A 15,124-nucleotide genomic window follows, 5' to 3' on the forward strand; every position below is an offset into this window, starting at 1 on the left:
AGCCTTGGATAGGTGTCAGTTTTTTGTTTGGTCAGAAATCCAAATTAATTAATTAATTAAGACATTTTAAGGCAATTATGGCTCCAAGTTATTTTTTTCATAAGAGCTTCTACAAAATGTAATACCAACAGGCATTCTTCCAGAAGTAAAATAAATGCTTTCACAGGAATTTGACTTAAACAAACATTCCCTCCATTTCAGAGTTTGCAAGTCAAATATCACAGCACTCTGCTATTGTAGGGGAAAGTGAAATGGACTGGAAACTGACTGAAAAAATATATTAAAAAAAATGTAATTCTCCATAGTAAAAGCAACCAAAAGAATAGGTGAACAGATGTCAAATAGTGAAAAGTGTATTAGATTTTTAAAATTCTTTCAGTTTTAATAATTTACAGTAAGGACATTTGTTGTAAATATGATTTTAAGCTGATACTGCCCCAGATATTTTAACGAACATCAAATTAAAACTTTAATTTAAAACACTAACTAAAACTTTAAAAAAAAATAAAAACATGCCTAGCCGTCAGGGTGGTTAAGCACTGGAATAAATTGCGTAGGCAGGTTGTGGAATCTCCGTCACTGGTGATTTTTAAAAGCAGGTTAGACAAACACCTGTCAGGAATGGTCTAATTAGGGATTCTCAAACTGGGGGTCGGGACCCCTCAGGGGATCATGAGGTTATTACATGGGGGGGGGTCGTGAGCTGTCAGCCTCCACCCCAAACCCCGCTTGCCTCCAGCATTTATAATGGTGTTAAATATATAAACAAGTGTTTTTAATTTATGAGGGGGGGGGTCACACGCAGCGTCTTGCTATGTGAAAGGAGTCACCAGTACAAAAGTTTGAGAACCACGGGTCTAAATAATACTTAGTCCTGCCATGAGTGCAAGGGACTGGACTAGATGACCTCTCAAAGTCTCTTCCAGTCCTATGATTCTATGCTGGCACATCTAGCCTCTCCAGGCCAACGTCTGTGTTGAAGGTGAGGATGCATGAAATAGTGCTGTTTAAACAATTAAGTATGGCCTTCAGACTCCTAGCAAGTTGAAAATCTTGAGTGGGAAAGTTTTAGCTTCCCTACCCCAGTCAATCAAAAGGGGAAGTGGTGAGTGCCCAGAGAAGAGGGAAGGAAAAACAAGCTGAATGTTGCCGCCAATCCTAAATTTCACAGCATTTATGACCACAGAAATGAATCATCTGGAGACCACTTGGAGCTTTAAAGAGGTACACAGCCAGAAGTTCTAGAGTCAAATTTGTACTTCCCTTATCAAATTTGTTGCAAGATCTCCAAATTCTAAGTCACTACAGAGGACTGGGATAGGGAGAAAACCCCACTGGTGAGAGGTTGAAAACACCTTCTTCTTCTTATAGAACCCACAAGAATCAAGGTTGTGTGCATTTCCTGCTGGTCTTGCATCAGAAGTTAAATAAAAACCACGCTAAATGGAAGTCTATAGTTAAAATACAGTAGTTTTAAAAGTTACAACCCAAAGCCATCAATGGAGGCAAAAAAATAGCGACTTTTAAAAAAAATTAAAACCCATTTATTTCAAATTCTACAGGATATTAAAAAGAAAACCTGTGGCATAGGACCAAAGGCTGAATTCTCTCAGGGTAAGTCAGACACCTTAGATTGTAAGCACATTTCCAGTTTTAAAGTGTATCAAGCAAATGGGTCACCGCTCAAGATAGAAACTCTATGACAAGTCAAGGAAAGGAAATATTTTAAGATGTCCTTGTACTTTTGCATATCATTGCAAAAGCAGCTGCACATTATCTGAACTCAGCTAAGAAGATCAGAGAGGCACCATCAACACCTGACACTACTGATGCCATAGCAGACAGGGCTAGGAAGGAAAGCAACTTTGGGAACAGGCGAGACGAATAGGCACAAAAATCACAACGCATTATACGTGGTGTGCTGGAATAAGTCTTCATGACATTTTTATATTTAAAAAGTACTTAGACTAAGGGCATTACTTTAGGTATCATCTTTCAATCAGGAAATCTCAAATTAGGAGCTGCATGCCAGTTTTAGAGAGAAATAAAAGCATGTTGCTATAGCGCACTATGTTAATCCTCTGTGCCAACAGAATGTTAAACTCTAATGGAAAAAAAAAAGAACAAAACCAAATAAATATATTTGTATTACTTACCAGAGTTTAAATCACGTCCAGGATTGAAGGCTTTGCTATTAACTGTGGTAGACAATCTATCACAGCTAATAGTTCTAGAAACATTGGTGTTAAAATTCCCATCAAACCTGAAATGACAAACAACAAGATTAGCAAAGCGAAAGCTGACTTTGTAAAAATGTCTAGCCAAGGATTTATAGAAAAATTATCAGTTTGTAAACAGCAACTGGAGTTCCATTTGCATTTTTAATGGCATAGGCAAAGGAATTTTCCTAAGCACAAAGTGGGTGAGTTAAAACTCGCCACTTACAGGGCATATCCTACTCACTAATGCAATGTGCTGCATATTTTCATTTTATCCCTTGTGACACGCAAGCAAACATGAAATTAGAGTTGTAAAAGGCTATGTTAATCTGCAGGCCAGTGCTGGTTTGTTCCCTGGCAGAATATTTGAGTTTTGTCCAGTCCAGTTGTAAGAGACCCTAAGTCGGGGTAGCCAACCTGTGGCTCTGGAGCCACATGCGGCTCTTCAGAAGTTAATATGCGGCTCCTTGTATAGGCACCAACTCTAGGGCCGGAGCTAGAGGTGCCAACTTTCCAATGTGCTGCGGGGTGCTCACTGCTTAACCCTGGCTCTGCCATGGGCCCTGCCCCCACTCCACCCTTTCCTGCGCCCTCCCCTAAGCCTGCCGTGCCCTCGCTTCTTCCTCTCCCCTCCTCCCCCCCCCCCCCCGAGCCTCCTGCACGCCACGAAACAGCTGATTGGGAGGTGCGGGGAGGGCACTGACTGACGGGGCTGCTGGTGGGTGGGAGATGCTGGGAGCAGGTGGTGGGAGCTGCTGGGAGGCTGCTGACGTATTACTGTGGCTCTTTGGCAATGTACATTGGTAAATTCTGTCTCCTTCTCAGGCTCAGGCTGGCCACCCGTGCCCTAAGTGGTGAAGATCCAGCTTGGGAGATCACATCATTAGGAATCAGAGTAACAGCCGTGTTAGTCTGTATTCGCAAGTGAGCTGTAGCTCACGAAAGCTTATGCTCAAATAAATTGGTTAGTCTCTAAGGTGCCACAAGTACTCCTCATCATTAGGAATGTTTTCCAGATATTCAGCCTATGTTTTTCTTCTCTTGGTTTCATTCCATTGCTCTTAATTATACACCCTTTTACTAGCCTGAACATTTCCTCTTCCCTGACTTGCATTCACGGTTTTCAAACACTGTACTTGTACATAGCTACATCTCTCACCATTACATTTTGGTCTTTGGAAGTCTCTATACAAGGCAGTTACAAGCCTACTTTCTGTAGTAAAGAATGGGGATTCCCAGTGTAATTAGAAAGGCTGCCTGCAGTATATTTTATTACATTTTTATTTTATGTTTTCCATATTTACCAGGTGAAATAATTTAGAAATGGTAATTGAACTTCATTTTAGATACAAAAATATAAATCAAACCCATATAAAACTCCGTAATGACTTTAATGAAGTCAAGACATTCTCCATTTTGGTCTCTTTTTTAAAATGTCACATGTCAAGGCTGAATCCCCACTCTGAGTGCAGAAGTGGGGGCCCGCAAGGATTTTAAAAATGAATGCTTGCAACTCCAGGCTTGTATTACACTCCCAAGGTTACAGCTTTTCTCTGACCTTGGCTTGGTAAACACTGCCACCACACAAATGCAAAAAAAAAAAAACCCCTTTGAACCCAGGAAGGAGCATTTGGGAATTCCTCCCTGTGGGGTACCCTCAAGCCCTTTCAACACCCCTCCCCCTTCCGGGGAAGAGCTGAGAAAGAAAACAAAGGAAATTAGATGTGGCTACCAGCTAATCAAACGACATGTACAAACCTCTTAGGACACCAAAAATCCAATCCTGTTCTTAAAAAAGGTAAATTTTAATAAAAACAAAAAGAAAGAAAAGACATCTGGAACTTAGGCTCTTGTCAGATTTTAAAAGAGCAATTCAAAAATCAAGCACCCAAAATAGCTTTTTGTGGGGTTCAGCTTAAAGGTTACAAGCAAACAAAACCATCTGGGGTTAGCACAGAGGAGTCCACAAGCGAATAAGAAATAAAAGAAATAACCCTAAACGCGTCTTTTTAGACATTCCCTAATTTTACTTACATATCTGAGGCTCCAGATAAGTAGTTAGAGGTATGAATTGATAATCTATAATCATACCTGGTTTAAAGCTGGTTACAGCATTACTGCTCCGTGTCCCTGCAGCCCAGAGAACAACAGACAAAAGGGAAAGTTTCTTTCCCAATTTTAAAAAGTTCTACCTTCCCATTGACTCTTTTGGCCAGGTGCCCACTCCTTTTCTTTTACCTGTGGGCTTGTTAACCCTTTACTGACCAAAAAAAAAAAAAAAAAGCAGAGAACAGACCAAGAGGGATTTTACAGCTAATTGGCTGGCTGGGTGTCCATCAAAGGGAGCTACTCCCCCCACCCCCTTCATGTATCACACCACATAACAATAAATGTGCTTCCTATTTAAAGTACTTAGATAGTAGCAGCATTTATAAGCCTTTATTTTATTAGAATTACAAATCAAAATCTGATCAAAGGGAACCTTGTCATCAGCTTTGATAAAAATAACAGATGTGATGCATCAGTGTACCTTATTTGCTACAGCTTAGGCCCAGATTTTTAAAGATATTTAGGCTTTGCTGCACTCATAACACCTAACTAATTTAGGAGCCTAAATCTCATTTTCAAAAGGCCCTTAGACACTTAGGAGTCTAAACTCCATCAAACGTCGATGGGATTTAGGGCACATCTACACTACAGGTGTAGTGTAGACACTTCTGACATCAACAGAAGGGATTCTTATGTCAGTGTAGGTTATCCATCGCCCCAAGAGGCAGGAGTTAGGTCAGTTGAAGAAATCTTCCATAGATGTAGCCACATCTACACCAGGGATTAGGTCGGTATAACTGTGACACTCAGGAGTGTGAATTTTTCACATCTCCTGAGTGATATAGCTATGTCAATCTAAATTGTAAGCATAGATCAGGGCTCAGACTCCTAAGTGCCTAAATCCCTTTTGACAAGGAGATTTAGTCCCCTCAGTTAGGTGTTGTGATGCTAAATACCTTAAAAACAACGCTGAACACTTTGGTAGGATTTGACACCCAGTCGTCTTACTAAGGAACCTCATCAATTACCCAGTTCCTGTCAAAAATACTCTGCCACTAATCTATCCCTAGGAAATCATAATGCATTCCCCTCCACACTGAGTCTGCATGAGGTGAGGTTCTGAAAGAACCTTGACTTTTTTTTTTTTTTTTTTTTTTTTAAAAAGAAGTTGGTGGAAAGCAAGTTTAGGAAAGAAATTGGTGAAGGAAAGTTCTTCAAGACTATCAAATTTCCAGTCTTATAGTTTTAGTTAAAAATGCTAATTGTAGAAAATACTTTGGTAACATTAAATCAGTAAAAATACTGGCCAGGCATGTATTTATACAATATCCACCTCACCACACTCTCATTCATTTATTTGGACCCACATTCAGTAAAGGATTTAAACCTCATTGTCTTCAGTAGTGACGGGATTACTCAGATGCTTAAAGTCAAGCACACACACAAGTGCTTTGCTCTATCAGGGACTAAAATAGTTAGAGGTGAAGCTGCTGGTCATCCTTCCACCACCACCAAAAAAAAAAAAAAAAATCATCAACACATATTTTCTTTTAAAAATAATATTTTTTAACTGACAAGCAAGTGGTCAAAAATTCAAAATTCAGAAAAAATTCTGATCAGCTCTACAAAGAAGCACACACACTAACCTGGAGCTCGATAAGATGAGCAGTTCCGCTTTAGCCACGTTAGAAACTAAAACAGTAAATAAGCTCTTAGGGATAAAGACTGTCTGCACTGTGCTTGTACAACTCTTACCACGGCTGTGGCTCCTAGGCACTATCACCATGCAAATAATAAACAAACTTCCCAGTGAGCTCAGTTAGAGAAACAAGTAAAGAGAAAATAAGAATGAAATATAGAGGAAGCATAATTAGAGGTTGCACACTTTGTTGCTCGTGTAGGCAGAGCTGTGTGTTATCCAACATTTGAAGTACATAATGCAAGCCTGGGTGTGGGAGCTGGTCAGAACGGGACAGTGCTGGATGTAGTGGGGGCAGAAAAGGGCCAGCTGTGGGAAGGGGCATGACCGATATATAATTTACAAAGTGTGTTACCTACTGGTAAACTTCTGCCCATGATATGTGTAGGCAGCAACAGAGGGTGCCAGAGAGCTTTCTCTGCCTGACGTGCCAAATGGACAGGCGGTAGGCCTAATTCTAGTAGAAATCAGTATTTTCCAGTTTTCACCAAAAACCAGTAGGATCTGCCCACTGATACCTAGACCGTTCCCTGGAATTTTGAAATTGATTGGATGTGGTTTTCAAAAATTACTGTGTTACAGACAGACAAGTTGAGAGCAGGGCCTCGCGTGGCTCCAACACCACAGCATTATCTCACATTTTGGGAGTGCTATTCATGGCTCCATCCTCCATATTTGAGGATGAGTTGAGGTTTGCACTTAAAATAGGGATTCAACCACTTTTTAATGTAGCGTGTTTCTGAGTTACAACTCATTTTTTAAAAATCTTGTAAGAAAATGTAGCACTTGCATTAAACATTTATTGATCTTTATGATTAATAATATGGATCTTAATAAAGGAATAGCACAAAGTCTAATTTTACATGTACTTAGAATTCATTGGAATCTCAGGCAATGGGTGCAGTGGAAGAAATAAGATGGCATTTAAACTTAAGTATTCATGATTGTTATTTCTACCATGCCCTGTGGTGACACCATGATGTAAAATGGTTTTAAAAAATATCAAACGTGTCTCTAAAAATCAGTTTAATCTAAGCCTTCACCACAAATGCTACAATGCCTTAATCATAATATATGGTTATTGAAGGTATCACTAAAGGGCAGAGGTATGGCTCTTTGGGTGCCTTAACTGTGTAATTTCATACCATAACATGTTTGGACTTCTTATAAATTTAACATTAATTTTTATTATAATGCTTGTTTTTGGACAATTAACACCCCCTGGTTTTTCTCCTAAAATAATTTATATGAAATATTAACCCTAGTTCCATCTTAATGCAGTATTTTTGTCTGGGAAGATATATAGGGCCTAATTTTTTGCACCCTAAAGATCCCAAAGCACTTTATATACTTATATATAAATTTTATAATGCATACTACACGTTCTCACATGCATCTATACACGGTTATTACATATATGCCAATCAACAACATTACTTACTCTTTCCCACGCCACATACCCTCACCCATCACTGAAGTACAACCATGTGGTGGGAGATGGAAGCTGTTTAATTTCATACAGCAACACTGCACAACAGTTTAAACAAGAAGCAGAAAATATGGGGGAAGGAGGAGGTATGGACAGAGAGAATGTAATTATCCACACTGAAATGTCACCAGGGTCCTTGCTCTTACGAAAAATACGGTGCGTTCTTCACTTAGCACGTATGCTCAATGCTGCTTGTTGCATCTCATCCAAAAAAGCACTGTCAGTGGCACTGGGTGAGTGCTGGTGCTTTGATTCAGTACTGGCTTAGTTGGCATTGTCATTACCTACTGCATCACCAATACCACCCTCCTGCAGTGCCTGGGATTTCTTTAGAGATCTGCCTCCGAGTACCTCTGAGACCCAACCTTGCTGAGCTTGTGAGATCACAGCCAAAAGCAGATCTGCTGCAGCAAAAAGGGTGATGATACGATAACTGAACTAAACCAAGAAGTACCACCATCACTTAATGGGGAAAATAAAGAAAAGTGGGCAGAGCTTCAGCTAATTAGCACAAGTATTCATAGTCCTAAAAACCCCCAAAAGTCTGCACAGAAATTAAAACTGATCTTAAATTACCGAGACTGAAGACAGGATTTTTTAATATTTTTTTTTAAACATGGATAGATGGAGCAGATCTATAATTCTAAAATGGAAAGAATACATTCTGGCACACTGAGCCAGAACACCCCCCCCCCCCAAAAAAAAAAAGCATATAGGCAGGGCTGGTAGCATAACATATTAATAAGGTTGTCTGACACCTCCCATTATAAGAGGTTGCAAATAATTTTGCCCAACTTGAACCATTTGGGCTGATACTTTCCAGGCTGGGTGCTTGCTTCAGGCTTAATTTTATTGAAGAAAATTCCACTAAAACAGTTCAGAGGTTTCCAAGAACAAGGCTAGGGGAAGTTAAAAGATCCCTGGCAACCTTTTCTTTGAAGACCTCTAGTGCCCCATGCTTTGGAGCTGGGACTGAAATTCAGCAGGGAGGGTAGTCTTTGTGTCAAGAATGTCCCTTTTGCTGTCCCCATGAAAATCTGCCCCAAATTGGTGAAGTCACAAGCCTCTGAAAACCTGTACTTCACACAGGCTCCGTAGAGACTATTTAGATTTTAGCAGCTGTAATCTCCTAACATTCCATTGAGCACCCTTGAGCCTCTGACAGTGCCTAGTGCTAACCAGGCTGTGCACCCTCCCAGCATGGTGTCATCTGCAAATTTTATAAGCATATTCTCCGCTCCAATATTCAAGTAATTAATTAAAATATTGAACATTCTATACATATATTGTAAATATTCAAAACATATTCTAATATCAAATAAATATTACTGAGAAGGACTAAGGAAATGTGAACTCTTATGGGAAGGATCCTGACATTTTAAGATGATAGGAAATAGCCAAGCTGGCCTATTGGTGCTGACAGCAGGATAATTATTTAATAACTAATGTAACATACCTCATGATATATATTTATTTATTTAAGAGCATCTGGAACCTTCTCAAGCCCCGGTTTTCCTTCCTCCATTGTGATTACCTCTCTCACACATGTGCACACACACTTTCCTAGACTCACTGTACTACTGAAATTGCCAGCTTTAAATTACCTGGTAGAGAAGTAATAAATACCTTGATTTATTTCAGAGTAACAGCCGTGTTAGTCTGTATTCGCAAAAAGAAAAGGAGGACTTGTGGCACCTTAGAGACTAACCAATTTATTTGAGCATGAGCTTTCGTGAGCTACAGCTCACTTCATCAGATGCATACCGTGGAAACTGCAGCAGACTTTATATATACACAGAGAATATGAAACAATACCTCCTCCCACCCCACTGTCCTGCTGGTAATAGCTTATCTAAAAGCCATTTCCAGCACAAATCCAGGTTTTCTCACCCTCCACCCCCCCACACACAAATTCACTCTCCTGCTGGTGATAGCCCATCCAAAGTGACAACTCTTTACACAATGTGCATGATAATGAAGTTAGGCCATTTCCTGCACAAATCCAGGTTCTCTCACTCCCTCACCCCCCTCCAAAAACCCACCCCCATACACACACAAACTCACTCTCCTGCTGTCACTTTGGATGGGCTATCACCAGCAGGAGAGTGAATTTGTGTGTGGGGGGGTGGAGGGTGAGAAAACCTGGATTTGCGCTGGAAATGGCTTTTAGATAAGCTATTACCAGCAGGACAGTGGGGTGGGAGGAGGTATTGTTTCATATTCTCTGTGTATATATAAAGTCTGCTGCAGTTTCCACGGTATGCATCTGATGAAGTGAGCTGTAGCTCACGAAAGCTCATGCTCAAATAAATTGGTTAGTCTCTAAGGTGCCACAAGTACTCCTTTTCTTTTTACCTTGATTTAAAATGTCAAGGCACAGCAGTACTCTTCTTCTTAGTGCACTTAAAAGCTGCCAGACTGAATCCTGGATCTGTCAGACAGGACAGGTAGGATATGAAAAAGATTTAAAGAACAGGAACAACTTGTCCAATTTTGACACACCGTCTGGGGAAGGGACTAGTAACAGAAGGTATTACTCTCACTGATCCCTCTCCTCTACCTTCCTTATTCAAATGATTTTCATCTCATCCACAGACCAACATTTGCTCCCTTTCTTACTGCCCTTTGATAGAGAAGCTTCATCCAAAAAGTGTCCTATGCCATGAGAGGTGGGTGTTTCAACAGTAACACTTTATATTTACGTAGCACCTTCACCCTAGCGTGTCAAAATGCTTTCATGCAAAAACTGGCCAACCAAGCCAAACAGCATACCAAAGAAGTAGGAGTATTATTAGATTCATTTTCCCAGTGAGTAACAATTAGGCCCAGAAAGATTGTAATATCCCCAAAGATCTCAGCAGCAGAGCTAGAAAGGAACCCAGGAGTCAACCCTGTCCTGTTCCCTCCTCACATTCTGACAACTACACCTCTATTCCTTCTGCACATGCTATTCCTTGTTAGTACATTCAAGCAGTTAAAAGAGCAGAGAACATTCACAAAACAGATAAATTTATAATATGGAAACTAGCTAATAAAATATGCAGAATAAAAGATTAACAGCAGCCCTGAGACAGAATTATTATCACATTTACTAGTAGTGAATGCTCCAGTAAGGCTTAGACTGGGAACAGTATTTTTTTTTTTCAGTTTCTGTTCACTCAAACTGCTTCTGCACATTTTCCAAAAGGGATTTGTTTTGAAAAGTTTAAGCTAAATAAGGTTCAGCCACCTTTGTGGCAGGAGGCAATCCATGTTCCAAATGAAATATCGGCAGTCACACAGCCATAAACTTGTTGGGGTTTTGGGGAGTTTTTTTTTAGTCCTGTGTCAGAAAACAAATGTGAAGAAAAAACAAACAAGCAAACATTTCTGCATTTGTAAGATCGCGTTTATAATCTGTATTTATGCATGGACACAAGAATTTACCATTTGTTTCTTTCTGACTTAACTTAAAGCCACATCAGTTAGGATGTATTGCTAAATTATTTAGCAATGTATCGCTGCATTAAATCAATTTTTAAAGAATTTCCTGGCTTTTGATGGCTTGATTTCTTAACTGAAACTTGACATTAATTCTAGCTTCTGTACTTATTTACTTACAGATCTTGTAACTTCCCTGTATGAAAATGTACATACAACCTGCAAAATCACTTATTTTGGAAGGATATATAAACTCTACAAAAGTGAAACTTGCAGGCAACTGTTGATTGCTGCCACTGCTGGATATAAATAAGGCCTAATTTTTAGCAATATCCTACATTTTTGCTAAAATACTAGCTTGTAGACTAATTGGGCAACACAGATGACGGACAAGACCCCTTCTGAAATCAGGCCCAAAATGGTACAGGTGACAATATTAAAATCATTGTTTATAAAAATCCCCCCCAGAAAAACTATATAGTTGGTGGTAATTAGTGTCTGTATGTACTTAAATAAGATCAAACTGTTGGCTGAAATTCAGTTTTAAGAGAAGTAACATTCACTGCAATTCCCCACTCCCCTTTTCATATATATAAAAACCCTTCCTTCTGGATTCACTTTAATGAACAACTGATCGAAACTGCATCCCGAGGGAGAAAACAGAACTGTGACTCCCACTTTGATCTCTTCCCCATGGAGAAATTCACTCCTGCCTAGCTTGCAAGATGTTCATTTGATTGGCATTTGCTCTGATGTGCAAACTGCTTTGAACTTCAGACATTTAATTCCCATCAGGCTGCAGTCATTTTTATTCTCCTTCAACAGGATTTACAAGCAGGAGATCAGCAAATGCAGAAGATAAAATAAAATTTGCAGGAGCTTTGAATCTTACATCAAAACAGTGTTGAAGTGAGCTCCAATTGGATTTCATTCGGCCCCAGTTCAATGTAAATCAACTTCTGTGCAATTTCAGTTTAGAAAAAATAAGGGAACATTTATAAAAGTGACACATCTGTTGGGGTTTGCCTATTATATTAAGGTCGATTTCTTTTCTCTCACCCTTTGTTTAGATTCCTGTAAAGGTGGTTTTGGTGGGTAAATGCAGCTATATAATACATTCGCTCAAAATTCAGCATTTTCTTTAAAATTCTCAAACTAGCATGTTTTATTGATAGCAAGACATACCTTTCTACTCATATATTTTATTTATATATATATATATATATATATATATATATATTTACATACTGTAGAAGTCAAATATTTAAATAGTTTCAGAAAGAAACAGTTTTTTGTTTGATTTTTGTTTTTTTAAAGTTAAGTGAAAATGGCCTCACAGGTAAATCTACTGATGGAGGCCCCAATTCAGCAAGGTACGTAAGCCTCTGCCTAACTTTAAGCATATAAGTAGTATCATTGACTTCCAGCAGTGCCTGAAGAGGAGGAGCATGCTTCATATCAAGAAGGTAAATTATCTGAGTCATGTGTTTGGGAGAAATACTGCAACACAAAGTGCATCTAGTGACACAAGCTGCTGTAGCAAAACCCCCTCTAGCCTGAAGCACAGACACACTTTCTCTCACAAAGGAAAAGTTACATTCCAAGACAGCCAGTTCCTCAATGCCCGTTAATTTGAAAGTCTGTTTTTATACATATAACTCCAAGGCTCACACGACAGAAGCCTTCCAGATTCCCTGAACACCCACAGCCATTGTAATAATTGGCATAATTGTGGTCTGGGCAGCTCTAGCCAACAGAGTTTAAATTTCCTTTAGTAAGGTCCAACCCAGTTCTCTTTTGGAAGTGCAGCACTTTAAATACTCACCAGAGCAATACATTTTAAAGGAACTGATGGGATTCCCCTTATCTTCCACTTAACTGCTCATGAGAGGAAGGATAAACAAAGCAAGAGCTGTGATAAAATTGAACAGCATTAGCAAATATTTAACCACCTGTTTAAAAAGGAGAAAAGCCCAGACCACTTCTGAAGGATACTATCACATTCATAAAGTAAATGATCTTCAAAAATAGGTTTGTAGGTTTACTTATTTAAACAGCTACACTAATGGATGTACTGCAAAGTTGTCAAGTAATATGTAATGGAGTAATACTTATCAGTGTATCTTTTCACAAATTGAGACAGATAAAAGCATTCCATAAACTCTTATCAGCAGTGGGGACTAAAGCACAGAAAACAGACTTCAAGCAGCCCCAAAGATGCGTAAACAATACCAGCTAAACGTAGGGAAAAGTTGCGTACTCTTAACATGAAAAAAATACCATTACAGAGTACTTTAAATAAATATTTTTGGAGACTCCTAAAATAATTTCATATAAAAAATAGTATTGAAATGTATTTCTCCCGGGCAGAGGGAGGGGTCTGCACATGTGTTCGCGTGCATGCATATGCCACACACACACACGTAAATAAGTTCCTCGTTGCTCTCAGACATGACCCGCTGTGGCCACTTGCAGAATGCCCTCGATACAGCATTGCATGGAGAGGGGTTTTTAAAGCATAGGGGAGGGAGAGGGGAAACCCAGACTGGGTTAGAGAACATTTTGTCTCTATCTCGAAGGAAGTCAGTTCTCTGCCTCTTCTTTTCTTGAGTGAAGGGTAGTTCTTATGAAGATTAAGAAACTGACAGGCCCCTGAAAATGGAGTCCTGTCTTCAGGACAAGCCTGGAACAGGCAGCAGCAGAACTAGCTCCGTCATGTTACCCCCACACATACACTTGGGTAAGAGGTTGTGATCTCTTCTTTCTGAGATAACTCTTGCTGCAGTTATCCATGGCTTTGTGATCCCCAGACTGCACTACCGCAATGTGCTCTATGGCCCCAAGGTACTTAGCTCTACACTGCAAAAAAAGACCTGCAGCTGCGAGTCTCCGAGCCCAGGTCAACTGGCTCGGGCTCGCACAACAGGGCTGAAAATAGCAGTACAGACATTTGGGCTCAGGTTCCGAGACCCATAGCCCAACTCTGGGTTTCAGAGGCTGGGCTCGTACGTCTACAGTGCTCTTTATAGCACCACAGCGCAGTGGTTCTCAAACTTTTGTATTGGTGACCCCTTTCACACAAGCCTCCGAGTGTGACCCCTCCCCCCATATAAATTAAAAATACTTTATTATAAATGCTGGAGGCAAAGCACAGTTTGGGGTGCAGGCTGACAGCTTGTGACCTCTATGTAATAACCTCGCAACCCCCTGAGGGGTCACGACCCCCAGTTTGAGAACCTCTGCCATAGCGTGGGCCTGAATCAGCTGATCCAAGCTCTGAGACTGATTGCCACGTTTCTGGTTTTTTTGCAGTGTAGACATATCCTAAGAGTCAGTGGGACTACTCACAGGCGTAAATACTTTGTTGAAATGGGGCCTATAAAGAAGCTACCTTTGAAGACTGCTCAGAAGAATAAGCTAGTGCAAAACATGGCTATTGTCTTTGGACCCAATCATGCAAGAGGCCGTACATCTCCCAGGGGACCTGAAATATAGCTAGGTAATACAGCTTTAGTCCTTTAAATCAATGGAAGCTAAAGCCCAGGGAGGAGGCATCAGGTCCTGAACTCCAGCCTGATTCGCAACTTCAAAGTGCTGTCTACACAGCTATTTTAGAGCCCTAGCACGAGTCCCATTAGCCCGAGTCTGCCAACCTGAGCTGGGTGGCTTGCTCCCAATCACTCCAAAATGCTGTACAGACCATCACCCTAAATGGTTTGTGCTAATCAAAACTCTCCTCCCTAAGCAAAGACAGAGTACAGGGCACCTGTGCAAGCTCAGGCTGAAGTAGCATCCATGGCCTTCTGGGCAGCCCCTGCAGTGCTGGGCTACTGGATCCATGTAACTGTCGGTTAACTAGCCACAAACCCTCATTCTCAGGCTATTGTGAAACTGTGCTTCATGGCGTAAAGCGGATGCAGAGACAACCCTGTATTACCTCTCCCATGTGCCATAACGTGGGCTGCTTCTGCTGCATCTTGGCCCTTTGCTTAAGCCAGAAGATTTGGTCCAAAGGAATTGACCTTGCATGAGCTGACCATGCAGACCCTGCTACTGCACACCATAAGTTCTATAGCATGCTTTGATCTATCCCACTTTGAAACAGGAGTAGATACAAGGGCACTCTGGTACTTTAAGTGCATGGGAACAGGATTCGCATGGACAAGAAGCCCACAGACAAATGTAATGGAAGTGCATGGCAGGTTAGTATGAGGTCAACTTACCCACCAGCTTGGAGTACTAACTGTG

At 40.4% G+C, this 15,124-nt stretch overlaps 1 protein-coding gene across 1 annotated transcript in view; it reads right to left on the reverse strand.

The window, feature by feature from the left end:
• CACHD1 (cache domain containing 1) overlaps window positions 1–15,124 on the reverse strand; it is a 185,514-nt gene that overhangs the window by 69,898 nt on the left and 100,492 nt on the right. The window contains exon 4 of the mRNA XM_077824497.1: window positions 2,157–2,263. Within this exon, the coding sequence (XP_077680623.1) occupies window positions 2,157–2,263 (107 nt within the window). The remainder of the gene's footprint in view (window positions 1–2,156; window positions 2,264–15,124) is intronic.

Source organism: Eretmochelys imbricata, chromosome 8 (assembly GCF_965152235.1).
Source record: "Eretmochelys imbricata isolate rEreImb1 chromosome 8, rEreImb1.hap1, whole genome shotgun sequence".
NCBI lineage: Eukaryota > Metazoa > Chordata > Testudines > Cheloniidae > Eretmochelys > Eretmochelys imbricata.